The sequence below is a fragment of the Moschus berezovskii genome, chromosome X, assembly GCF_049115385.1.
Source record: "Moschus berezovskii isolate FMDL1 chromosome X, NW_MosBer_1.0, whole genome shotgun sequence".
NCBI classification, from domain to species: Eukaryota; Metazoa; Chordata; class Mammalia; order Artiodactyla; family Moschidae; genus Moschus; species Moschus berezovskii.
In genome coordinates, this window is record NC_142488.1 from 114133682 (window position 1) to 114161266 (window position 27585).

At 35.6% G+C, this 27585-nt stretch overlaps 1 protein-coding gene across 13 annotated transcripts in view; it reads right to left on the reverse strand.

Moving 5' to 3' along the window:
- THOC2 (THO complex subunit 2) overlaps window positions 1-27585 on the reverse strand; it is a 112638-nt gene that overhangs the window by 3793 nt on the left and 81260 nt on the right. For 3 of the 13 annotated variants that reach the window (XM_055393980.2, XM_055393976.2, XM_055393975.2), the window contains exons 20-38: window positions 26681-26798; window positions 25508-25687; window positions 24356-24520; window positions 19678-19953; window positions 18549-18690; window positions 17741-17898; window positions 16694-16822; window positions 16201-16332; window positions 15926-16110; window positions 15244-15422; window positions 14887-14989; window positions 13790-14220; window positions 13523-13581; window positions 12015-12131; window positions 7138-7275; window positions 6729-6798; window positions 6489-6646; window positions 4548-4624; window positions 4045-4090 (exon numbers count right to left, since the gene is read on the reverse strand). In XM_055393980.2, the coding sequence (XP_055249955.1) occupies window positions 4063-4090; window positions 4548-4624; window positions 6489-6646; window positions 6729-6798; window positions 7138-7275; window positions 12015-12131; window positions 13523-13581; window positions 13790-14220; window positions 14887-14989; window positions 15244-15422; window positions 15926-16110; window positions 16201-16332; window positions 16694-16822; window positions 17741-17898; window positions 18549-18690; window positions 19678-19953; window positions 24356-24520; window positions 25508-25687; window positions 26681-26798 (2845 nt within the window). In that variant the 3' untranslated portion in view covers window positions 4045-4062. The other 10 variants (XM_055393979.2, XM_055393978.2, XM_055393983.2 and 7 more) reach the window with 9 other exon arrangements.

The following is a 27585-nucleotide window of genomic DNA, read 5'->3' on the forward strand; positions in this document are numbered from 1 at the left end:
TGTCCAGATAAAGAACAGCACAGCACCTGAGTGAATATTTTGTCTGCCTTAAGTGGAAGAAAGGAAATAGAAAATCCCTCCTGTTCTCTCCAACTGTTTAGTGCCTATGAATATCAGTGCACAGAATTTAGTGATACTTTAAAGGAAAAAATGAAAAGAAAAATAGTTAGGGTCTATCATTTCAATCTCCTAACAAAACTTTGGAGAAGGCGATGGCACCCCACTCCAGTACTCTTGCCTGGAAAATCCCATGGACAGAGGAGCCTAGTAGGCTGCAGTCCATGGGGTCGCGAAAAGTCAGACATGACTGAGCGACTTCACTTTCACACATTGGAGAAGGAAATGGCAGCCCACTCCAGTGTTCTTGCCTGGAGAATCCCAGGGACGGCAGAGCCTGGTGGACTGCCGTCTGTGGGGTCACACAGAGTCGGACACGACTGAAGTGACTTAGCAGCAGCAACAAAACTTTTGTATACCTTTAGTGGTTGCTACACATAGACCCAGATGAAAGCATAATAAACCCACCCTCAAAAAATATGTTGCAGCACATAAAGCAACTTCTTAAACAGTATACTATCAAATGTTACAAATAAACTGAACCTTCTTTTGAGGGCAAAAAAAAAAGTCAATGATATTTCTCAATTCCAAAAAGATACAGTTAACACTCTGAGTACATAATTCTTCATGTAAAGTTAACAGTATCTGAAACAGGTGGCTCAGTGGCAAAGAATCCACCTGCCAAGCAGGATATGAGGGTTCCATTTCCGGGTCAGGAGGATCTCTTGGAGAAGGAAATGGCAACCCACTCCAGTATTTTTGCCTGGAAAATCTCATGAACAGAGGAGCCTGGTGGGCTACAGTCCATGGGGTTGCAAAGAGTCAGACACAACTTAGCAACTAAACCAACACCCCTTGAAACAGTAGGTAATAAAGAAAAATACTTGGTTGTCTGATTAGAAGGAAGAGATGGAAGTTAACTGCCTTCAACAAGATCAAAATCTAAGGAAAGGGATATGCGACACACTCATATATACATAGGAATTGGTGACTAGGATTCTAGGCAAGCTGACACACACTTGTAAGCAATGGGAAACTACTGACAAAGTTAACTGAACACTCCCTACTCTACATATATTACCAGCATCTAGAACTGCACCTCAAGGTAACACATTCCTAAAATAAGCAATCTTTGAGCACTTAGGAGGTCAGTTTCCAAGTATGGACTGAAGAAGAAAGACTCAGAATGGGGATTACAAAATCAATTGTTTATAGGGGCTAGTATAAAGTGGAAACAAATGGAAGTGCACTTATTGGGGCCTGATTGAGGCAAACTACCAAAAAAGACCCATTCTATTTAAGGGGGACAAGCACCTAGGCAGGTCCAGCTGATTGCTGCCATGCAGAAATGAAAACACAATGTTGCCAGATGTTCCAGTTATTCAATAGAAAGTAACATTTGGATTTTGTTAACTATTCTAAAAATGTTAAATACTGTGCAAGGCCAAGAAGGTATGTCTTAATAATCCACATTCTGCCTAAGGGCTGAGAATTTGCAACTTTGGCTTTAAATGTTAAGAGTTAGGTTACACATAAGAGATGGAGGTGACAGACCTGAAAATATATCAGGCCTCGCTGGAGTGGAGTATTAGAATAGGAATGTAGTATACTACAAATACAGATGGGTAGCAGAGAGTTAATTGTTAATATTCTTTGAAATCAAGAATCCAGGATCCAAGTGCAAGTAGATTGAGTTTCTCAAAACCTAGAAGCAAGTCTCAATTTAGCAATGTCTGGCTCACTAAAGGACTCTCAAAAGATAGCTGAACTCAATATTAATGAATTGAAGACCATACATATCAATTTAAAACTAAGACTCTAAAGAATGGTTCTCAGTGGAAATTTTTCATAGACAGGAATTTTTAAAGATTAGGGGAAAAGGTTAAAAGCAAAGAAGTTAGTTGTGTTCCAGAGGCCAAATCAAAGAGAGGTAAAATGAATTTGGACAAAGACGTTAGCAAAAACAAGTAACAGGAAATACAGAGAACAAGCAAAAAGGATTTTGCAACTAAAAATTACGAAACAGGAAAAGAAGACTTTGGAAGGAATTTAATCTGGGTCACATTCATATATTGTATTTTCTTAACTCTAACATGATCATTTTAATGTTTCTGAAATCAGGGTGATACTTACAAATCAATGTTATTTCTCTATGCATTTTTCTCAAAAAAAAAAAAGTCACTTCTAGAAAGCAACAATGAATCTTACAATGAATGACATCTCTGAATCACGCAAATGTGACATGTGTAGCAGTTCTCCTTTCTGTATAATATAAATGAAAAAGGGAGTAAGGAGCAGCAGATTTGAAGTGGCCTAAAGGTAAATGATGGCAATCAGAAATGATGAGAACTCTAAATGAAAAGGAACAGCATAAAGACTTGACCAACCCTAGAAGGTATCCAACAGAAGACAGCCAGAACAGCTTTAAAAAAAAGGAAAAGTCTACCAGTGCTTCACAAAGAGTCAATGCAAGAAGAGAGTAAAGAGAGATGTATAAAACCACAGTGAAAGCTGTCAATGACAATGACTGGCCCATTCCTAATGAAGATACAAGAGGTAGAGCTTTTTTTTTTTTTAAAAAAAAAAAAGGGGGGGGGGGACCAGGTGACAGCAAGAAGTAAAATGCAAAAGGCAAAATGCCAACTAAAAGGAAGGTTATGGTGAAGAATAAAAAAAAGATTAAGAGTTTATCATTCATCAGGGAAGACAACTAGTTGTTAGGTAAAGGGATAGCTAGAATTTAAGAATAGGTATTATTTCTTTTATAATCCTCCTAATTAAAAAAAAAATCTACTAAATTCTTAAAAGCTCTCTCACAACTCTCATCTTCCCTTCTACGCTAATACTTAGAAAACAAGCACAGACTAACAAAACAGAAAAAGCACATAATCTGTCAGGAAGTTACCTACCTGGCAACCTCAAATCCTTGCTTTGTAGCCAAAATAAACAGGACAAAATCCATACTCTAAAGTTCACTGCTTTATATGGAACAGGCTCTCAGACATTTCTCACTCAAACTGTAAACTGCCTTGGTTATCTATCCAGTTTCATAAAAGATTAGAAGCAGCAAATAATATTAAGAGGAAGCTGAAGAATGTAAGTATACTTGATATCATTAAGAAGTGACAGCTAATACGGAAATAAGAAAATTGGCTATAAAAGATTCAACAACTTTAATACTGCCATCTCAAACCATTAGCTGTAGAGGGCAAATCATGCTACATACCTCAATAATCCTAAGGTATCAGCAAACAATAACTTTTCAAATGATGATCTGAGTGTTCAAAAAAGATCATATTAAGGGTTCTGAACACTCTGTCCACTTATAATTTAAGATGGATAAAGCATTTTTTAAAACTCATATAAGGTATAACTACTTTGAAAACAAAATTGCCTATTTTAAATTCCAGAACTAAAAGCACAGACCATATTTTTGGCTTTGAAAAACATGGGCAGTGATAGAGAAGCAAGAAACTTAAGACAAAAAAAATCTCTGAAGAACACGTCGGCATGAAAGGCAAAAAGATGGGAGAACACTAGCAGGCAAGAAGATCTACGTTTATGTATTGGCCATGTCAGGTAATGTCTCTGTCACCCCCTTCAACTTAACCTCTTAAAGAGTCTCAGTTTCTTCCCCTGTAAAATGCAGATACCACCACCACCTATAAGGTACTTTAAAAAAAAGTGATTAATTATCCAGAGAAGATGGGAATGAGTGGTGAAGAGAAAGCCAGATGTTTTTAAACACATCCTGGTGCTTTAAAAAAGAAAAAAAAAAAAAGGCATGACTAATCAGCAAACTTAAAATGAAAACAGCTTAAAAATAACCATGAATCTTGTTCACATCTTTATCCAAAGACCTGAGCATTATATTTAGGTGGAAAACTACAGTTGTGTCTTGCAAAAATGGATCTAGTTTCTTCAATATTATCATATCTCATTTTGTATTTCTATCTTTAAGTGAAAAAGAGGTGAGAGAACACTCACCTTGATTGAAAGTCTTCATTATCTGTGCTTGTCCGAGGACTTATGAGTAGATGACAAATTAAGGGAAAACAACTTTTCAGGGGGAAAAAGAATCGTGTCTCATCTTTTACTACAATCCCTCAGCCTGCAGGCCTAACTGACTCTTACCAGCCTGGTAGTCTCAGACTCTACCAGCTCTGCTCATCTGCAGCATCATCTTGCCCTGCTATTCCCCATGCCCCCAGCCCAAGGGACTCTGTTTCCTTTCTTTCTCTTGGTGGTAGAGCCAAAGGGACTTTAAATCCCTTGGTGGCATAAAACCACCTCAGTTACCAAAGAAGTTTAAAAAAACAATCAAGTCTCCCATTTCCACGTTTTATACATTTGAGAAGGTTAACTAGAGAGACCATTTAAAAAGTCCTTAAGCATTTAGACATATATTACAAGGGTACAATTCTAAATAAGATCAGTATCAAAGTTTTGCATTACACTGATTAAAAACATCTATAAGATGAAAAGGATATTGTTTCTTCTCTTCCTTTCCTCCTGAACTGTCCCGTTTCTCTTTCTTTTCTATCTTTTCCTTATCATGCCTGGACTCCTATAACAAATGGTGGAATTAGTTGAGGAAGGGAAAACCAAATATAAAAATCAGCTTAAAATCCCTTTTCATCACTCACCAGTCATAAATTTTTCTTCACTTATTTAATATAACACCAAAAACACAAGCAAAACAAAACTGGACTTCATCAAACGTAAAAACTTGTATGCATCAAAGAACACTATCAAGAAAGTGAAAAGACAACCTACAGAACAGGAGAAAATATTTGCATATATGTATCTCGTAAGTGTCTAATATCAAGACTACATAAAGAATTCTTATAACTGAGCAACAGAAAGACAAAAAATACAATTTTTTAAATGGCCAAAGCATCTAAATAGATTTTTTCAAAAGATACACAAATGGCCAACAAGTACATGAAAAGGTGCTCAACATCATTAGTCATTAAGAAAACACAAAATCAAAATGACAGAGATACTAATTCACACCCACTAGGATGGCTACAGTAAAAACAAATAAAACAGAAACAGAAAATAACAAGTGTTGGCAAGGATGTAGGGAAATTGGCACTCTCATATATCACTGGTAGAAATGTAAGCTGTGCAGCCACTATGGAAAACGGTTTGGTGGTTCCTCAAAAAGCTAAACATAGCATTACCATATAACCCAGATATTTCATTCCTAGGTATATACACAAGATCACTGAAAAAAGATATTGAAACAAATAATTCATAGTAGCACACAAATGTTCATAGCAGCACAACTGACAAAAGCCAAAAGGTGGGAAACAGGACAAAAGTCCACCAACTGATCAATGGATAAACAAGTGTCATATATTCAAATGATGGAATATTATTTAGCCATGAAAAGAAATGAAGTACTGATACATGCACCACCATGAATAATCTCAAGAACATTACACTAAGTGAAAGAAGTTAGAGACAAAAGGCCACATTATTATACAGTTCCACTAATAAGAAATAGCCAGAGTTTTTTTATAAACTCATAAAGAGTTCACAGAGACAGTAAACAGATTCAGAGCTGTGAAAGGCTAAAGCGAGGGGCAAATGGGGAATGACATGATGAGTAGGTGGTTTCCCTTTGGGGTGATGAAAATGTTCTGGAACTAGACAGAGATAATGAGTGCAAAACACTGTAAATATATTAAATGCCACTGAATGATAGACTTTAAAATGGTTAATTTTATGTTATGTGAAATTTTACCTCAGTTTAAAATACTTATTTAAAAGGAGCAGCCTCCCTTTTAAAACCATCACCTTATAATTTTCAAAAACTGCTTTTAAGAACTATGAATATATATGGCATATATGTTGACTAAATGATGCTTTGTAAACAGTTTAGTAATGACTTGCTTACTTTATGACAGATGCATGGGATATATTCTGATTATTATCCATTAGTATCTAAGAGAATGCACACTATCCTTAATCAAATATAAGATGCAAACATAAGTTTATTAGGAGAAAATATTATAAAAGTGTGTTGAAAAATGAGAAAGACTTTATAACAGTGTAATGATCAGGGAGAATACATGTGACCATATTTTAATCTCATGATTAAAGAGAAAATACAAGAATTGTCAGAGAAAAAAGAAAACACACTAAAACACACTGAAACTCAATGACAAGAAGTAGGTGTGAGTGGAATGGAGAGGAAAGGAAATTCAGAAGTAATCTAATTCTACCCTCCCAGCAATTTGGGACTAAACTGCTTCAAGTTCTCCAAGAAAACCTACCCTCCTCTAAAACCTCCTCTTCCCACCCCCAAATAATTAACAGAAGACTATTTGACTACAAAAAAACCCCCTTAATATTGGCTAAATTTTCTAATGGGAGATTTTCTAAGAAAATGTTTCATTGTTCCTTTTGTTCTCATAATTTACCTTTTTGCCACCAGAGGAGATTTTATCCATCTTTTCAGATTTAAATGAGTCGCCACCTTTTTCTTTGCCTGAAGATTTTGACTTATTTTTTTCCTTGTCTTTTTCATTTGGATAAGGAGACTCACATGGACTTTCACTTTTGTGTTTTGAAACCCCCACTAAAATTATAAAAGAGAATCATGAAAGCCTTTTTCAATTCAGTTTGATGACTACTTGGAAAGTATTAATAAGTCTACCTACTTGTTCCATTTTCCTCTTTCCGCCTCTTGGTTAAGTCCGGTGGCACTTCTCGGTCATTGTTTGAGTGATCCTAGAACCAAGAATTGTGAACTACGTTGATTGAGAGTTTTTGTTTTAAAGTACTACTTTTCTACAAGAAGAGTACAGCTAACTAGCAGTGGAGAATATCTGCAGCAGCTTCACATACTTGGTAAAATGACATGATAGGCAAGAAGAGTTGGTAGAGATTATTAGGCTGAAGATCTTTATACTGTAGAAGATTCAAACACACTTTAGGGTGAAAATAGCAGTTAAACACCAAATAACAGACTGTCGTGCAACAAACTAGTACTTTAAATAAGACAACAGACACACTACAGTACGTACATGATAATGAACTTTCCAAACTAGTTTTTAAAAAATTACAAACCCTCTTTCGCTCTTTCCTGTCCTTTTCATCTTTTTTTTCTCTTTCTCTGGATCTTTCCCTTGATTTGTCCAAATCTTTCTTGTCCATTTCTCTCTCCTTACTCTTGGACAGTGGTGGAGGAGTATGATTAATGTAGAGCTGTTAAATTAAGGCAATATTACTAAACATTATTAGTTTTCCAGTATTGACATCATTTGCTCGATTGTTTATTTAATGAAAGACATTTGGTAGTAGACCCAAAGTCAAAACTGGTCAGCTGTATGGATTATGAGAGTTAAAATAAAAGGGCATGGCAAAAATTATGCAAAGACTTCAATTCTTGACCTTGTAAATGTTTATCATTTAAACTCAACCAGTTCACTCCTCCCTCAACTGAGATTTTTATTAGTAAATTCACAAGCTACAGTTCCTTATATAGTTCCACTGTGACGACCTATAGCCACCATCATTACAAGAGTTCATGTGTGAAAAATAGTTACTGGACTTTCTCTACTATAAAAAAAAAAAAAACTCTACACAATCATGGAAATTTTTAAAAAGTTTTACCATTTACTGATAAAGTTTTACCTCAATGATGACAGTGAGGAAAGTATAATATAAAACCTAGCCATGACTTTACTAATAAGTCTTTTCTGCCTCAGTATAAATCATGAATAGATTATTCCTTAATCACTGTTATAGTAAAGGCTGCATATTCTCTACTTCTGAAAGCACTCCAGTTTCTGTCAAATAATCACAATTGATTACAAAATCTGTCTTGTGCTGTGCTGTGTTTAGTTGTTCAGTCGTCTCCAACTCTTTGTGACCCCATGGACTGTACCTTGTCAGGCTCCTCTGTCCATGGGATTCTCCAGGCAAGAATACTGGAGTGGGTTGCCATGCCCTCCTCCAGGGGATCTTCCTGAGCCAGGGATCAAACCCAGGTCTACCGCATTGCAGGTGGATTTTTTACCATCTGAGCCACCAGGGAAGCCCAAAATTTTTCTTACTGGCTCTAAAAAGCTCAGAAAGCCATATTGTCCATTGAGGTTGATGAAACAGACTGAAAAATGATGAACCAATGATCTCTTTTGCCTATTCTTTCCCCAATGAAAGGCCCATAGGCCATAAAATAGCCAAAGATCAAGGATGTGCTAATTCTAAATAAGAGGTAGTCTTACTTATACAAGTTGTAAATATGGAAATCCATTAGAAAAGAAAATATTTAGGAAATAATCAGACACCTAACCTTGCAGCATTTATAACTGTGCTATAAGCTTACATTCAACTTAAGACATTAAAAATTATTAGGCAGAATACTAAACATAACTCATTACATAACTACACAATTCTAGATATACCTTGAGAATGAAAAGAACAGTGAGTCAAAAGTCAAATATTTTTACACAAACAAATCCTTTGGTATTCAAAGGAATACACAAAAAAAGACGGCCATCAGTTTGAGAATTAACACTTGTTTTTTAACACCATCAAATATTTTCAATTCAGTTTGCTCAGAAATACTGCCATAGCAATGCATAAGTAGATTCTTTAAAAATTCAATGTATAAAAGTTGATGATCAACTGAAATAGACAAAATGTTTATTAATAACAAAGAGCAAGAGAATGAGAAACAATCATAAAAGTGCTTGTCCAAAAGGTACTCTTGCTAGGTACACGCCCTAAATGACACTAAGATTTTCTAACTGAGGAGTTTATTCACACCTTAAGTCAATATTACTCATGAAACTGACAAGACAAAGAAAGCAATGTTATTGCAATACTCTTAGTGTAGTACTGCTTAATTCTTCCAGTAAAATTTCTGTTTGTGATTATAAGTAAGTATGTGCATGCATGCACGCAGGCATGCACACACACACACTCCTCCACAAGAATGAAGTGTACCTAACTCAAATTCTGTATTGCAAGGCATTGGGAAACCTAGAAATTCTTAGTTTAGAAATGTACCAGTTCTATTCCTTCTTTCTATCCTTCTAAGAATAGCTCTGATGACAATACTCTTTTCTACAAAAACAGTCTCTCATTGCCTACAGAATAAAATGCATATTCCTTAGCTTGAGTATTCCAAGCTTTTCACAATCTTTGCACAACTCTTTTCTACTATGGAGGAATCCAATGTACTCTAGGCTGTGGCTGCTGCTGCTCCCTAACACCCTGTACTTCCCAGCAGGTCTCTTCACTGAAACAGGTGTTCATTTTTATCTTAATCTCTTAAATTCCTACTTTGACTTCAAAAGCCATCAGCACTTCAACATTCCCTCAACTCAAATCACTGTCCAGTGAACTCTTATTTTATATTAGCCTTTTTGGTGGCATGTATTCCCAATTAATATCATGTCATTTACTTTTGTCCATAACACAGTTTACAGGATGGCAGGGAAGCTAATTTCCCTTTTTATACTTTTACATACTTCCCAGTGCCTTGTACATACAGTGAGTACTCAATACATATGAAGATGGCCTGACATGTAGGCTCAGGTTTGGTTGTAGACCCTTGTTTTTAAGATGATGAACAGAATTAAAAGCTGAAGTTTATTTTTTGAGGGGGGTTATTGCTCCCCTCTGAAATTCCAGAGAAGCTTGGTTTAAAGGAGCCTGCTATTCATACTTTATCCAATGTAAGTGCTAAGATTGCTAAATAAAAACACAATGGACCAAAACTAGAAACATGCCAACTGGAAACCGGGGGTAGAAGGCGAACTGACAGAAAAGATTTGGATACTAATTCATCTTGAAAAGCCAAGTCCATGTATTACTTTCACTATGGATTAAAAATGAAAATAGAAACTATTTAATTAAAAAAAAAGAGGATCATGGACAAAGTATAACTAAAAGATGAAACTAAAGCAGGGAAACATTTTTACATGTACAATAACAAAGTGACCTGAAAATATAGTCACATACCTTTCAAATCCTCTAAAAAGTAAAAGCTACCACAGAAACAGTGAGTTAATTTATAGATCATTCATATTAGTAAGCACTCAAAATCCAGAAAAAAAATTTTTCTAAGACATTCATATGCTAGTAAGCTTTCCTAGACACACAAAAAGCAACATCAACTACTATGCAGACTAGTGAACTCTGGATGCTTTAACAAGTCCAAAGGCATAGAAGTTCATTTTAAATATTTACTGAACATCTAATCATACTGTCAGGCACTAAGGATCTGAAAAGTGGTACAAGTCACAATTTTTACAAGTGTATTCACATGCCATTTCTAAATGTTCCGACTGAATATGGAATAAATCTATTGAACTTTAAATGCCCACAAAATCACTATCTTTTTTTTAAGGGGGACGGGATCACCCTTGAATCACTAAATAAGACAAACACACGAAAGAAGTTAAGAACGCTTTCAACTACTATTGAAATATGGGTGCTAGGAATCAAAGAACTATTTTTTTGCAACTTTTTCTTCATGGTGGTAAGAATACTTGAGGAACCTTAATTTTAGTACAAGGTACTAACAAGTTATATGCCACTGGGAAAAGATCAGAAACTTTAGTCTGTTATTTGTTAAAAAAAGACACTGCTACTTGCCCTACCTGCCTCACAACATCTATGATGAGTATGAAATGAGATAACATATGCTTATCTCATATGTTTTATTTTCAAAAGGCTTTCACAAAATGCAAGGAACCATAATCTTCATCATTGATTAAAAAATCCAGTTAATTATAACAGCAGGTTTCCAACTGCTTCAAAATATGTTCCAGGAAATATTCACAAGGTAACATTGTAAACCCATGAATTTAAACAGCCCACACAAGCCACTGATGGTTAAGGCTGACATACATACACAATCCCACTCTGGTTATAAAAACCTACTATACTGGAATACATAATCAATATAGCAAAAATTTTACTTTAAAAGAAACCATTCATACTTGATTAATACAGTATATTCTAAAAACAATGCTACAATTTCAGGACAGGCATATTGGCTAAACTAAGCTGTTAAAAATTAGTGCTTACTTGCCCAATATCCACAGACATTTCAATTTAAAGCTATAGTTCTAAAAGTGGTTAGTACTGTCAACTGGCTTTGTTCCAAGATATCATTTTTTTTTACTGGTCCACCAGTAAGGAATCATACTTAGCAGATATAAGAGGAGGCAAAGTAGAAAATCAAAGTGAAACAGGGTACAAATTTTATAATAATAAAGACAAAATAACATGAACATTGGACAATTCAACTATAATCATGAAATGAATGAACTCTGTAATAAGATACACAAACTGCACATTATTTTTAGTAGCAGAATACTCAAGAATAGGCAAGAATTAATACTGACATGTAAACACAACCATTGAGTTGAATATTCCCCTCCAAGAGAATGATTAGTTTACATTAACCATATTTTTTGATAATATGCCACAACTACCAAAAAGGTAGCTTGGCAGAAGTGCCATAAAATGGGTTGACGTTTATGGGTTGAGATGGGTTCGGTTTTTAGAAGAGTTATGTGAATGCATCAGATATATCTTTTGGTCTTCTGGGTTATCTAGAAAAATTAGAAAACAGTCTGACAGATTTGTTTTGAGAAATTAAATAAGCCTACTTCCCCTCAAAAAAACCAACAACTCCCTCCGCATATCTTAAACTTATTTTCAGATTTTGAAGCATAAAAGGATAAGGCATAACAGCAAGCAAGGAGAGATTATAGAAAGGTTGCCACATTACATACATTTTGTAACAATTTCACTTAAAGGGATCATCCCCATTGTCATCCACTATTCCAGTTTGTGATAGGTATTTTTAAAGGTTATTCCACCAGCTTACCGAATTTACTAGGGTGAGGGTACCTAACTAAACAAATGAAGTAACGAATTTTTCTTTGTTTTACTTAGGCATGATGATTTTAAAAGACTCAAACCTTTGCTGAAGACTCCTTGAGTTCGATGAGACTGTCCTGTAGAAAATGAATGGAGATGACAGGTGAGCTGGCATAGTTCTCAGAACCCAGAGGAACTTTGGGAAGTATGGCTGTAACCTGGAAATAAACCAGCTACTTCTTGTGAGGATAAATCTCATGATGTCATTATTATATGAATATCAACATTAAAAAAAAATCTATGTAATGGAATTGTAATGTTAAAAAAAAACTCAATTATATGTACTCATCATAACAAATAAAAATCTTTCTCTGCTCAGAATTTTAAAATAAATGTCAATGCCACATTTTTTCATAATACTGTATTTAAGCTACAGGTAACATTAAGAAGCTTAAGAAAGCAAAATACTTTTTCTCCACAAAAAAGTTTAAGATACTGGAGATCACAACATTGTCTTATATTTTCATAGTTTTTAATAGGGAGGTTTCAAACTTTACTTGTGACTCTATCATAAATACACACAAATTTTTTTCTAGCCAGAAAACTCAGTGGCATTACATTAACAAGAAAACAAAATATATTCTATAAAAGAGTAATTAACTCTTTTCTTTTTTCAAAGTGCCTCTAATTGTAAATCTCATACCTCCCACACACACAAAAAAGACGTTGGAAAAAAAAAAAGAAAGAAAATGAAATTACGGTATTCAACCACAGTGCTCTTGATGAAGAATTAGTTAACTTACAGGTTTAAAAGTTCAACGTACTGCAAATTCAAAGATTCCATGAAATTAGATGACTTTAGAATTAAAATTAAATATGGAGCAAGGAATGGCTACCCTGAGTCTTCAAGAAGGCTACACCCACGATTTTGTGCTGCAGTTGAATGCCTGGGGTTTCTCTTTGCTGGGTGGTAGGATTGGATGCCACATCTGCAAGGTTCAACTTGTTGGGAACCCAATGGGTATAAACAAACCTCCAAGGGAAGATACAACAGAAGCTGCATGCTCACTGAATATACACAACTACAGGAGAACTGATCACCAAGGAGACTTTAAAATGGAACTCCTTTCAAGACTCCTTCTTAGAAGGCACACATCGGTATGATGCTCATCAAGAAGCTTGATGAATTCAGAGGTATCTTGTTTATCCTGTATCATCCAGGAAGTCTTCAGTGATATATATTCTTCAATATTTATGCCGGAAAATAGACTTCATTCTGCTGCAAAGATTCATTTGCTTGTAGCTACCATTGCACTCCAGAAAAGACTGCTTAAAGCAGTGAGGCACTTCTGGGAAAAATTTCTCTTGCACTTTGAAACACTACAAAATTAGTGCTAAGTCCTTGAAGTTTTAATATTCTTACAAGAAAAATACTCGATAGGAAAAAAATATCAGTCCACCAATATGTAAAAAAAAATCATTTTCTAATGCAATATAAAACCTCCAGTGGCTCCAGTGAATACTTGGCACAAGACTTGAAGGAAGTCAGGACACGTATTCCAAACAGGTGAGCCTAACATGGACGCTGCCTTCCTCAGACTATACTAACCTTTACTGTTGAGGAATGTGATGGAGAAGGATGGGTATCAATTTTGCGACGTTTCTGTTCTGTTGGGATGAAAAGAAATAGTCACAATTAAGGTATGTTTCCACTTTTCCCAAACACTTAGAAAAAACCACTAATTTCTAAGATTCTTAAGTATTAGTTTCTCCCTAGTTAAGTCCCTAGACAACTTGCCAAAACAAGACAAGAACCAACTTTAAATTACAACAACCAAAGGTAAACAAGTAAATAGAAAGACAAACTTAAACTTGCCCCTTTCAGGCTCTGCAATATCTGATCGGGGAACAGGTGACTTCAAGGACCCAGAAACTGGTGTTTTCTCTCCTCCTTTAACATTTTCCTTTGATTTCATTTCCTTTGCTATATCTCGTTCTCTGGACGGCTCCTTCTCTCTTTCCTTTTCTTGAGTTGACTTTGATTCTACATTCGGGACAGTGGTCTTGAATTTCTCATCTTTAGCTTTTTCTTCCTTCTTGAATTTTTCTTTCTCTTTGTCAGATTTAGGTGTTCTTTCCTTCGTCTCTCTTGCTTTTTCATCTTTATTTGGCCGTTCTTCCTTTGGTTTTTCTTTACCATCTTTACCAAGTACTCGGGCCTCTGGAGTAGTAGCTGGAGTCTTTTCTTTTTTTTCTTTTTCTTTCTCTTTTCCTTTTTCTTTGTCATTTTCTTTAACAGTTTTGCTGCTTAAGAAGGAAAACACGAGATTTTAAGACAAAATGGCCATAAAATATATTCAATGTTATAAATCATAAAGCGTTTTTTTTTTTACTAACTTCAAAAATTTCAGAACTAAGAGTAACCCTTTGAAAACTAAAGGACAACTTTAAGACAAAAGGGAAGTACTTTTTTATCCAATAAATAATAACCAAATTCACAAACAGTAGATTAAGAAAGAGTAATTAAAGTGATGCTGTGCCTTTTTGTATATGTTCATAACCTTTGAGGATTAAAAAGTAACAAAAACTATCCCATAAGCCAACCAAGGGTGCTATGATCAGGAACTGGATCACTTAGTTGGAAGGATAATTGGTCTAAATCAGTGTATGCTTCTCTCATATTAATTATTCTTACCCAGACTGTCCACAGCAAACACCCAATCCTAAATTTTTTTTTAAACTTCAACACATACATTCCCCTGCATATTCCAGTAGAGGAAACAGGCAGTTTCAGCATTATAAAAAATGTGAGGAAGGTAAGCATATCATCAAACAGCAGTATATACAAAATTTTTAAGTCCAACATAAATGAGTTTAATAGTATTCAACTATCATCCTCTTTCATTCATGTCTAGTGAGGTTGGTTAATCATATAAGAATTCAGAATTTTGATCCAGAGCACAGTGTTCCTACCTGTTAGAGCCACTATTTCCATTACTTGAATTCCCTTTTGGTGTGGCACTAGAAGCTTTATTAACAGCTTTCACACCACACTGAGATCTCTCCCTTGATTTATCTGAAATAAAGGTAAAGCTTTATTTGACAAGCCCCAAGATGTAAATAAGCTACAATTTCACAGCAAAATGATTAAAGACTAGATAGAAAGTAACAAAGGAATGATCACTTTTTGGCAGTAACATACTTCTACTTAGGAAACAAAAAAGTTAACACTAAGCCAGCATTTTACTTGTCATGGGATACAAAACGCATTACTTTTTGTATTACCTGGAACAAAATGTATTTCTTATAAATTCGTACAAATAAGCATACCAGTGTCCTCGGTACTGCTTTCGTCCGACTTAGATACACTTCCGATCGACGATGAAGAAGGCCCACCGCCAGGCCCATTTTGTACACTGGCAACTGCATTCCTCGGAGGGGGGTCTTTGTGATGAAACTCATTTTCAGGTATCATGTATGACTTTCTACTTTTCAACTGCCCAGAGTAGCTGAAAGTCGCACAAAGTGTTTAAATATACAAATACAAATCAAAAGGCACAAACATGGGGTTTAAAAGAATAAAATTAGCAAGTTATTCACTCTGATACTTGGTTGCAAAGAATAAAATAATATTAACTTTCAGTAAGTTCCTGAAGGTCTTTATGGAGAGCCTAGATGCTTTCTTAAAAATAAAAATTTCAATGTAAACTAATCCTTCAACTAAAATGCCTTTTTTCCACTACCGAAGATCTGATAATTCAACTGATGATAAAATTGCATTTCCTCCAAGCCAAAATATGTATGACTTTTGAAACTATCATCCAGTACAGACCGGAAGCTAACAATCAGAAGTGACAACTCTCACCAGCCTGTGGGAACATGATCGCATAATCTCCCATAATCTCCTGAAGTAAGGCAGAAGATAAACTTCAACACTGTAAAACATTTTAGAGTCTTCAGAATCCTTCTGTAATCTAGTCTCATAAATCACATTAAAGTATAATTCTGTTACCCCATAGCCAATGCATATAGATCTGGCCTCTTCTCTTTTTCCTCTTGGCAGATTTTATGCACTCTTCTTTCCAAAGCCTGACCCAGATTCAAAACTTTTGGGTACCAAGGAAGTATTTTTGTTAGCACAATCAAGATATTCCTGATGTGAGTATATTCGCCTGTTTCAAGGCAATGTACCGATGCCTACAACAAACATTTTAAGATCTGTTATTATAAAAGTGTCAGTATGAAGAAGAAAAAAACACTTTTGAGAAATACAAATTTTTTTCTTACCTTGGTTAGTTTGTAATGCCATTTGTGTACAACATGTCGAAAATTTTCATAGTCTAATTGATCAGCTTTATTTCCACCATCAAATCCAGTTGCTCGTAATATAGTAAGGAATCCTGGATAATTTCCACATTCCTAAGGGAGAAAATAGGCTCTCACTTTTAAAGAAAGATTCTGTCCTCCAATATAGCAGAAGCTGAAACTGAAGTAGACTAATGATTCCATGGGAAAATATGATGTGTATCTGAATTATAGGTAGTTTTCACAGAAAGATTAAGTTTATTCAGTGACATTAATTTGAAATGTCAGTTTGAGATAGGATAAAAATATAGCACTTTTTAATAATGAATGAACTGTGCTTAAATTTTAAACATTGTTTTACAACTGAATCTTGAACTCAGCTTCCCTTTTAAAACCAAACAACCCAGAGCTTACTGGAAGTGGTCATTATATACATGGTAAATAGATAAGATTTAATAGTATTTGTTTCTCATACCTTTTCATATGTGGCTCTATCACTGTGCCACCTGGTCACAGTCTCTAACATGCAGCAAAGGAATCTCCCATATCGACTAGCTTCATTTTCAGTACAGCTTGCGACTGTGTAAATTATATCAGAGAAAACCTACAGAAAACAATGTGTGAAATATGAAGACAGATCAAGTTCAAAATATTAAAAGACCATGTAATACCAATCATAATAAACTAAACAGGTAGGTTTAGTCAAAATGCATCATCCCCTCTTATATTCATAATTCCAAGACCTTTAAAGATTTTGGCTTTTGTGAGAAAATAGTACATTTATAAAGCAACAATAACAACAAAAACCCACTTTTATAAAGAAAGCTGATATACAATGACAGAAGAAAAAAAGACCATTATTACTACATCATAACTTTGGACTAAGCCATAGATATTAATGGGGTTATGGGGAGTAGTTAAGCAGGGTTAAGCAGAAGCGAGGCTGACAGAAACCAGAAATAGGCAGCTAAGAGGCTGTAACATAAATCAGATTTTTAAACCATAAAATGCAGTAATTTATTATTAAGAAAAAAGCCAGATGCAAAAATCTGTGAATGTGACCATACTACAAAGTGTCCCGACTTTTATATATGTGCAAAAGTGTAAGCTTTTTTGTTGTTTTTTGAGGGGGTGAAGGTTAAGAATGGATAAACTCAAATGTAGAGTTAATGGATTAACAAGGGGGTGCTTATTATATATGGACACGACTGAAGTGACTTATTATATATACGAGGCACTAATCAAAGTGCTTTTATGTGTAATGACTCATTTAATCCTCACAACAATCTTGAATCAGGTACTATTATCCTGTTTTACAGATAGAAAACTGAGGCACAGAGAGATTAAAAAAACTTGCCAAGGATCATATAGCTAGAAAGTAGCAAAGCTAGGATTCAAGTTCAGGCACTTGGCTCCTGAGTTCATACTTTTAACCACACACACAATAATACCTCCACAGATTATAATGTTTAGCTATCTTTGTGTGAGACTTTTTTTAAAGGTTGCAATAAAAAGAACTTACTCGATCATAGCAAAGAAGTGTGGAAAAATTTGGAGTTTTCTGTTGATGTACCAATTCAACAAAACGAGCACAGTAAACAGCATCAATTGCTGAAAAAATACATCGAGGAAATATACACAGCTGTAGAAATTTTGTGATGGTCTCATTTTTGGTAGATTCTAAAAATAAGGGAAGAATATATTAAGTGGTAAACTTCTTCCTCAAGTGCCTCAAGGTCAGTAAACATGACAACATTAACTTTAGTGTAGAGAATGCTATAAAACCACAAACTATTTATAGTTTGTAACCAAAAGGTCATGCCTGGGATAAGACTTTCATTTTCACTCTGTGAACATTTTTCTACCTATAATTTCTCCAGAAATAAGATTTTATACATAAGGCTTGAATGATAAGCTGCCAATATGGTCAATCAATTTCATACAAACTAAATCTGTTCTTTCAGTGAACATGTGAAGTCAACTCTGCATTAATGAATAACCAAAGAATGGGATGGGCTTCCCTTATAACTCAGTTGGTAAGGAATCTGCCTGCAATGCAGGAGACTCGGATTTGATCCCTGGGTCAGGAAGATCCCCTGAAGAAGAAAATAGCAACCCACTCAGTGTTCTTGCCTGGAGAATCCCATGGACAGAAGAGCCTGGTAGGCTACAGTCCATGGGCTTGCAGAATCGGACATGACTTAGCAACTAAACCAAAGAACGGGATAGTGAACACTGAGTTGAAATAGAAACATAATACACTTCAGTACCTCCAAAAGTCTGCTTTTTTAATGTAAAGTGGCAGAAATGTAACAATTCCAGCAACTTACTTGCTAAAAGCCAGTTGTCCTTTTCCAGTTTCAGTCTCTGCAGAACTCGCTGTACATGTTCCATCTGTTTCTTTTCTTCTTCAAGAAGCTTGTCCTGAAGGGCAGTACATCGCTCCTTCTCTTTTTTCTTTTTATTTGGAGGCTACAAAGTATAAGTTAGATATTTTTCTAACTATAGGCACATTACTTCTCCTTCTTTTAATTAAAAAATGTAGGGAGATAAATGCCAGTATTTTATACTAATTACTTCAACAGGAATGTTTAGGAGTCCACTTGGATGTGCTTTCACCTCCAATCAATAAAGTCAGTCTTTGTACCCTACCAAAATAGGCTACCTTCTCAACAGTAGTACTTTTAGTCTGAGGCATAGTGTCATCTTGGATCCCTCCTTCTCTGTTTCAACATTCTAACTGCTTACAAGTCCCTTGCATTCTCACTACCTCCACCATAGTCTATGCTCTCAGTACCTCATAATGAATTACCCAAAAGCCACCTAGGTGGTCTCCTGCCTAATGCCAGTCCCTTGGCCTACCAAACAAATCCTTCATACCACTGTTACGAACAAGCTTTCTAAAGTACCATTTTTACCATTATTGCTTCCCTGCTCAGGAATCTAAAATAGCTCTGAATTTTATCAAGCCTTCCTTTCTAACTTTCATTGCTCTACAGTATTCGGCACCATCCTAACCATTCAAATTTATCACTAAGCCCGATTACGTCATATCTTTGCTGAAGCTATAGAGTCGCCAATTTGCCTCCATATTTCTAAACCTAACCTATCTTCAAGGCCTATCCAGTTTAAGACTCACCTCTTCAATAAAGTTTTCTCCTAAAGAATTCTCCTCTGGGGAATTCCTATTCTTCATGCAATTAGTAACATAGACCATTTTAAGTTGCTAGCACAGCATTCAGTAGAAAAGCAAACTTGAATACCTTCTGATTGATCATAACCTCCATGTACTCACCAAGCCCCTGCCCCCACTCATGGAGAGATCATCTCTAAACCCACTTAGAAAAACATTATATAACAAAAAGATAGATACTTGAGCTAATATAATTCCAAGGTAAGGAAAACATTGAATTAATACCATGAAGTTATTTTTCTTGAGCTACTAGAACAAAAACCTACCATTTCCTGATTGTCATCAATTGCTTTCATCTGGATTTTAAGTTTATTGACTTCCCGTTCATAGCTGGTATGTGGAACTGCAAGGTCATACATTGTCAATGACCAGAATGTGGCATAGAATTGAGGACTGATGTCATCCCAGACTTTGGAAACGTGTAAGGAAACCACTGCTTCATGAACAGGAGCCATCACCATTTCACATGATGTGATGTACTTATGAACTTTATGCTGCTGTTTACTTCCCTTCTCTGATTTTTTAAGTTCGTCATACTTTGACTGGAGATAAAAAAGTAAAAACACATACATACAATATTTATAGCAATGATTTTCATAGTATAAAAACCTAGGTCCCCTTGAATGGATACATATATATATCTATGGCTGAGTCCCTTTGCTGTCCACCTGAAACTATCACAACATTGTTAATTGGCCATACTCCAATAGAAAATAAAAAGTCACCAAAAAAACCTAGGTCCCCTTTTCAAGAATCAGAAAATGACCAATCAAAAATGTTGCAGGAAATCTAATTTCTTACCAACAACATTAAAGATAAATCATCCCTGGAAGCTGTTTCAATATTTAGTCCTGTGTGCTTACTAGGAGCTTTTCAGAAGATTCCTATTGCACAAGTTTCTGCTGAGTAAGTGAATAGGGTATGTGAGCCCCTTGTCCATTTCCTCCACTATACTTTCTTGCTGCTGCATCAAAGACTGAACAGGTGGGGTTTCCACTCCTGCTTTTGAAATATTCAAGGGAACCAAGTAGATGGTCTAAACACTAGGAAAGAAGCAGAACAGCAAACCAAGACAGAATGTTTTATCACTACATGTAGCCCCTGTCATCTGTTATGATCTGTCAATTAAGAAGCTGGATCAACACAAAGGAAGGTTATGAGAATATTACCATAAGACTGCTAAGTAGGAGGACCAACTGTCCAGATCTCCCTGTAATTGAGAGGTTTCCAAGGATGCAAGACTGTAGTGCTGAAACTAGGAAAGTCTTGGGCAAACAAGGACATACCGGTAATCCTACTGCTAAGCCAAATAAGATTTTCTCTGAATGACTATGGTATACTGAAGTTTAAAGCATATGGGAACTGACTTCCTATAGCTTATTTTTTGGCTTGATTGGTTTGGGGGAGAGTCAGGGGATTAATTGTATGAAAAAAAGAATCTGTTAGTACAATGGAAGGGACCACATATTATCAATAGTTCATAAAATATATGCCAAACATAAAAAAGAAAACAATACAAAGTAGAATTGTTGCTACTGTCTCACGTCCTTCAGTTTCTTTAAGATGAAAGAGCTCTCATCCAGAAAACTGTCTGGGTTAGGCATCATCCCTGAAGATGAACCTAAGAGGACATCTAAAACTAGCTGCTTCTTTATACTAGAAAAGCAATTAAATCATTCACAGTTTCTGCTAAACATGGAACCCAGAACTAGAAGGTCAGAAGTCAAAGGTCCCACTTCCAGTTCTGCATCATGACAAGCAGAGCCTTGGCTCCTTACAATCCGGCTGCCATTCCCACTGACTGCTGCCATACTCTAGGCTCATTGGCCTGAAGGCACACCAAGTGCTCTTTGTTTCACAGGATATCTCAAGCAGAATAGAGAATCATACAATTATTTTAGAAGTGGGAAAAATTATCTCCTGTTATCCCCATTGTAGAGAGCAGGCTGATAACTACTGAGGCTACAGATGACAAAGCTATAAATAAAAAGAACATTACTTAGGAGAGAGGTCCCAATTACACCAAAAACCTGAGAGAATAGCAGCTGGGATAAGAAAGACTTTAAAATTTCTGATCCTACTGAAGTCCTATTGAAGTCAAATAATATGAACCTATGTGTGCAGAATGATATCTGTTGAGGTTCTAACAAAACATAGAATAAAACAGTGCTGAAATTACCTGCATAAGATAGCTTATCTACCTGATTTGGTCATATTTAGAATACGAACTAGAGGAAAAGCCTTTCTTTGAGACCAGTGTTGCAAGGTGGGTCTCAACAATTAAAACCCGTCTTCTTGCTTGGGAAATCCCATAGAAAGAGGAGCCTAGCGTGCTGCAGTCCAAGGGGTGGCAAAGAGTCAGATAAGACTTAGGGAATAAACAACAACATGAGAGTGTTATAGGATAGCCCTAGTCTCCCTAATCCTTTCATTCTGAATCTGTGACTTCTATTGCCAGGCACCCTCCTGGTTCCTATCTAGCTGAAAACAAAACAGGCTTGATCAGAAAAGATGGCTATACTTCATATTTGCTGAGGACAAATACTTCCTCGCCTAAAGTCAGTTTAACCCCTCTTCAAGCTCATATCTTCAGTCGAATTGGTAAGTTTAATAGAACTAGATCTACAGAATAGAAATGATACTGTTATTGCTGTTTTTTCTGGCTGTGCCTCATGGCATGTGGGATCTTAGTTCCCCAACCAGCAACTGAATCCATGCCCCCTGCAATGCAAGCAGAGTCCTAACCACTGGACTGCCAGGAAGTCTCTGCTGTACTTCTAATCACTGTTCAAAACACTCTTGGTGTAACAATCTGAGCAGTATTTGGATGGCTTAATTATTCCCAGGAGAGTCTACCAGTAATCACTTTATGGAAGGGACCTAGCTGCCCTTTAATACTCATACTCTCTCACCAAAGGTTCTTCAAGGGACTTCTCTGGCAGTCCAGTGGTTGGGACTTCACGTTTCCAATGCAGAGCAGGCAGGTATGGTCCCTGGTTTGGGAACGAAGATCCCACATGCTGCACGGCATGGCCAAAAAATAAAATAGGTATTTTTAAGGGGAGGGGGGGATTCTTCAAGACGGGCTTTTGCATGAGGCAAAGTCTAAGGATCCCAAGGGAAGTTTGGATGCCCAATCCAGTGCAACCAAGGTTGCCAAGGAACTCCCTTTCCAGGGGGTGGTATGTGGCCTACCCCTGACTTGGTTGTACAGTCACCTCTGTAGTTCTCTGTTTTCCTCTCAACCCTGAGAGGGGAATGACGTTTCTTTGTTTAGATATGTTTATCTCTTAAGCAATATTTTCTACAGGCTATGGAAAAAGTAGCTGTTGGTATGAATGACCTGCTCCATTTTCTGACCTGGAAATGCTCAGCCAACCTCAAGCAACCAAGTTTTCCTCTTTGCTAGGGTTCAGTATCACTGATTAGCGTGTTCATTTCTCAGTATAGTACACAGTAGGTCAGAACTTCTGAGATGAAGCAATTCTCCCACCTCAGTCCCTCAAGAAATCAGGTCCCCTGTTATATAGCTGAGACTGATATACTGGGGGTGGAGCAACAATACAAAATATAACTACACAAAGAGAATATAACAATTTTCTGGATTGAGAAGAGTCTGAAGGAGAAGCAACAATCCAATCTTACTCCCTTATTGTCTTTTTCCCTCTAGACTGTATAGCACAGTATTGCAAGCAATAGTTGAATCAATTAACATTTAGTTAGTTGTTAGAGGTTAAGTGTGAGACTGTAGCGGTTGATATGTAAACACTAACAGCTAGGTTTACAACTAACAGGTTGAGCAAATGATCAATTAGATTCCAAATTTCTCAGCATCTTTTGTCAAACTCTAATACACAGCCCTGTATCCCTACTGGAAAAAAGAAGGGATCCTAGTTAAATAGAGGGGAACCAAGATCTTTTCTCAAATCTGTAATGAAAGCCTTGCACAGTACAGGCTTAAAAACAACAGATAAACAGAAGGGCCAGAATCCAAGCCTACACAAAAATGAATATGCTTAGACTCTAGTCAGAGTGGAGAAGACCACAGTTTCCAAACAGAGGACTGACCATGGCCCTGAGGAAAAAGGAAAAGTAACTTCCTATTAGAGGCAATGGCTTTGAAGGGAAGAGTCCAGGTGGCAGATAGAGAAGAAGAGGAAGGGCTTTCTCCTCTTACCCCACATCCTTACTTGATTTTCAGTACAGTCACAAAAGAGATAACCTACTTGGGGGACTCTAGTTTGCTTTTTTGTTGTTGTTTGTTTTCATTTGTTTTTTATTTAGGTGGAGAGAAATAAAACAGGAACCATGAATATACCTTTCCTAGAAGTTACACAACAGAGAGTGCAGGAGTATTTAAAATGTTTGGGGGTGGTTAAGTCTTTCAATCTTTTCTTTCAAGGCAGTATGTGTAATAGCAAGTCAACTATCTGACAAGGATAACTGTCACTAAGGAAACAGGATTCTCTGTATTCACTAGGGGTGTTTCTCAGAATGATATGCCACATTCATCTGCATCAGAATCATCTAGTCTTATTAAAAAAAAAAGCAAAAATTCTCTGGTAGCATTCAAGTTTCTAAATCAGGATTTATGGACATGGGGTTAAGTTTTTAAGATGCTTCCCTGGTGGTTCTCTAATAATTCCCTGATGATCTGTACTAATGTTTAAAAACTATAGTTCTAAAAAAAAAAAAAAAAAAAAACTATAGTTCTAGAGGGCCTGTAAGATATCAACTTGGACACCTGGTAGTGTAGTAACAGTAAAATTATAGAACTAGAAAGACTTTACTTTTTAAAAGGGTTATGTTCATTGACCACTGCTCAGAGCAGAGTACTAACAAAAGAGCAACTCTCTAATAACCTATGTCAAACTAGGCACTTACAAATAAAACAGTTAAGAAGTAATGTGGACTCATTCTTGGAATGGCAGCAAAAATACTTACCGAAATATGGTGTGCATACATTGGCCTAGACAGGAAAAATGCTGCATCATGAGGTGTGTGAAATTCATTACAGAGCACATCAATTGAAGGCACTCGCTTTATATAATCTTCTGTGCTTAGATTAGATGCTAAAAACCCACCAAATTGTACCAGGGTATCATGACACTAAATTTAAAAAATAAGACAAAAAACACAAATGTGCTAACATTTTATTAAACCAATGCAATGTTTTCCAAAATGACTACGATGTTATTTTTAACAATATTTTGATTAACAATTAAGAATTCAAATATTACTACTTGAAAGAACTTTGGAGACAATCCACAAACTTAATCATATAATCATATTACAAAAAAGACACTCAAGTCCTGAGAAGTCGACTAATTTGAGAATCTGACAGTCAACCAAGGTCTCAAGTTCACCACTTTTAGTGGTAAAATATATTTACCTACATTTTATAGAACAATATTATATATATACAAGTCAATTCTCTTGGCCCTTAAAAGTAGAAAATTTTATAAAACACGTGTGATTTTTTTATTATCTTGTAATATGGTGATAGTTAAACACATTTTTTAGGTTAGCCATAGGTTTTGGTGCTTAACGCATTATTGACTAGAGACATATTACTACATCTTTTGTCACCTGAGTATTATTGACCAGGAATACATCAATACATTTTTACACTTGATCTTAGCCAAAAGGCCGAGAAGCGATAATACATTTTCAGAGAGTGATACAATTAACATCACCATGTAAAGTTGTTAGAGCTTAAAACTGATCAGGGTTCATTAACACTCTATGATTATCATTATTCACATTTTGTTAGGTTTTTGTTCTAACCTTGTGTATATTATAAATGCAAGTTGATTACCATAAAAATTTCAAAAATGACTGAAAACCTTATACTATTATATCCCCTAGAGCCATAATTTGTACAGAAATTGTCCCTATTTCCAGAATGTCTATTTTATATATACATCATATACCATAATATATATACCATATATAATATACACTATAATATATATACCATGGTATATATAATATATATGATGAGCAAAATGACATTTTTCAAATTATATAACATTCCATATTTTCCATTATCAAAATTTAAAAACCCACAGAAACACAAAGGCCACTTTAACTTGCCTGATCATAGAGTTTTCCCACAAGTTTCAAATGTTTCTCTCCACCTTCCTGAAAGATTACCCCATTCCTCTGCTGAGCCATAAGCAAGCAGAGAGGAAGAGCAAGATCATGGTCTAATAGTGCATCCTTTAATCTCTGGGAGGATTTTTTAGTGTTTCTTATCTGGCCAAAATAACCACCCTGCAAAACAGAAGACATAAATTTACTAGTGTACCAGTACATAACACATGCCATCTGATTTGGGGGGAAAAAAAAACACAACAGGAAAGGTTTGGTTACAATCCTGAAGATAAAAAATCTCACTCACACATCTTACATTCCTTCCCTCTCCTGACAAATTTATTTTACTGACACTATTACTGCCACTGGCTTTAGTCACTGGCTTAAAGAAAACTGCCAATTGTCTTTAAACTTCTACATATTTTCCACTTTCTACCATGTGGTTCCTTATAAAGGATTATTCTTTAGTCAGTTCAGAGTAGATTCAACAACAGAGTAACTATGCTCAGATTTATGCCAGTTGGGGTATCAAGGACCACAGAAGATTTGATATTTATTTCCTTTTAGATGTATTACTGTCTTTTACACTTTGTTTCAGCTTTTTAAAAAGGTTAAAATAACTAGAACATTGCAATTTTTAAAAAGGAGGACAATTATAAGAGAAGGGTATGGCTTTGACATTTAACTTTATGTACTTATGTGAAGTTTAAATTCTTTATTATGAACATGCATACATTTTAATTACTGTAGCTTTGTAGTACTGTCTGAAGTCTAGGAGGGTTATGCCTCCAGCTTTGTTTTTTTCCCTCAAAATTGCTTTGGCAATTCTGGGTCTTTTATGGTTCCATATAAATTCTAGGATTCTCTGTTCTACTTCTGTGAAAAAAAAAAAGTCCTAGATATTTTGACAGGGATGACATTAACTCTAGATTGCTTTGGATAGTATGGTCATTTTAACAATGTTAATTATTCCAATCCAAGAGCATGGAATATCTTTCTATTTCTTTGAAATATTTTCAATTTCCTTTATTAATGTTTTATAGTTCTCAGCATAATAAGTCTTTCATTTCCTTGGTAAGGTATATTTCCAAGTACTTTTTTAAATGTGATTTTAAAAGGTAGCATGCATCCAGTTTGAACTTTAAGTCACTAAACAAAAAGAGCAACTCTCACCTCAGCTTTTAGTTGCTCTCCACCAGTCATGGCTTCTAGTTGCTCCATTGTCATTTCTTCTGTAATTTCTATTCCTGCCATTTTTTGTACCACTTCTTTCAGTATAAGCAGGTCAAAACTATTTAGGAAAAATAAGAAACAGTCTACAGTTGAAACTTCAAATGTAAATGAGTTGTAATTACTACACTAAGAAGGAGGAATAGAGGCAGGGAGAGGAGAAAGGAAAAAAAGGAAGGAAATGCAAGTTCCAAGTTGCAATATTTGAGCCTAAGGTGACAGTTCGGAGGTCTGCCTTAAGCATATTTATTACTGTGCCAACAGTTACTCATTTGAATTCTCTAAGTTTAGGACTACTGATGAAAATAACACCTTATGACTTCTAAGATCTTCCTTAACTTGTTAAGTAATGAAGTAAAAACATACTTTTCTACAAAATAAATGCAGATGTGTTTCCAAAGAAAGGTAAAGCCAAACATACCCAAGATACAAGTTAACAGACAAAGGAACGGTGGTTTTTCTAAGACTCCTTTTTCTTAGAAAAAAGAACGGTGGTTTTTCTAAGAGAGTAAGTGCTTACTCTTTCAACTTGCCTTGCTTCTCTGAACACAGTTTTTGAAAACAAGAGGTCCCTCATGCAAATTAGTATGCAACAAGTACCAATGAAATCTTTCCATTAGATGGTCACAAAAACTATATCACAGTACAGAAAACTGAACTAGAGATTTTAAAGTAACATGATTATTTTCCTGGCCTAAATAATCACAGAAGAGTAAAATGTATGGGAATGACCAACAGATCCTTAACATAGTTTTGTTTTTCTTTTTAAAAATTTTCCCTAAGCCAAAACAATCTGTCAAGAATTACTTAGATAATACTTGTTTGAAGCACCAGAGAGCTTTACAGAT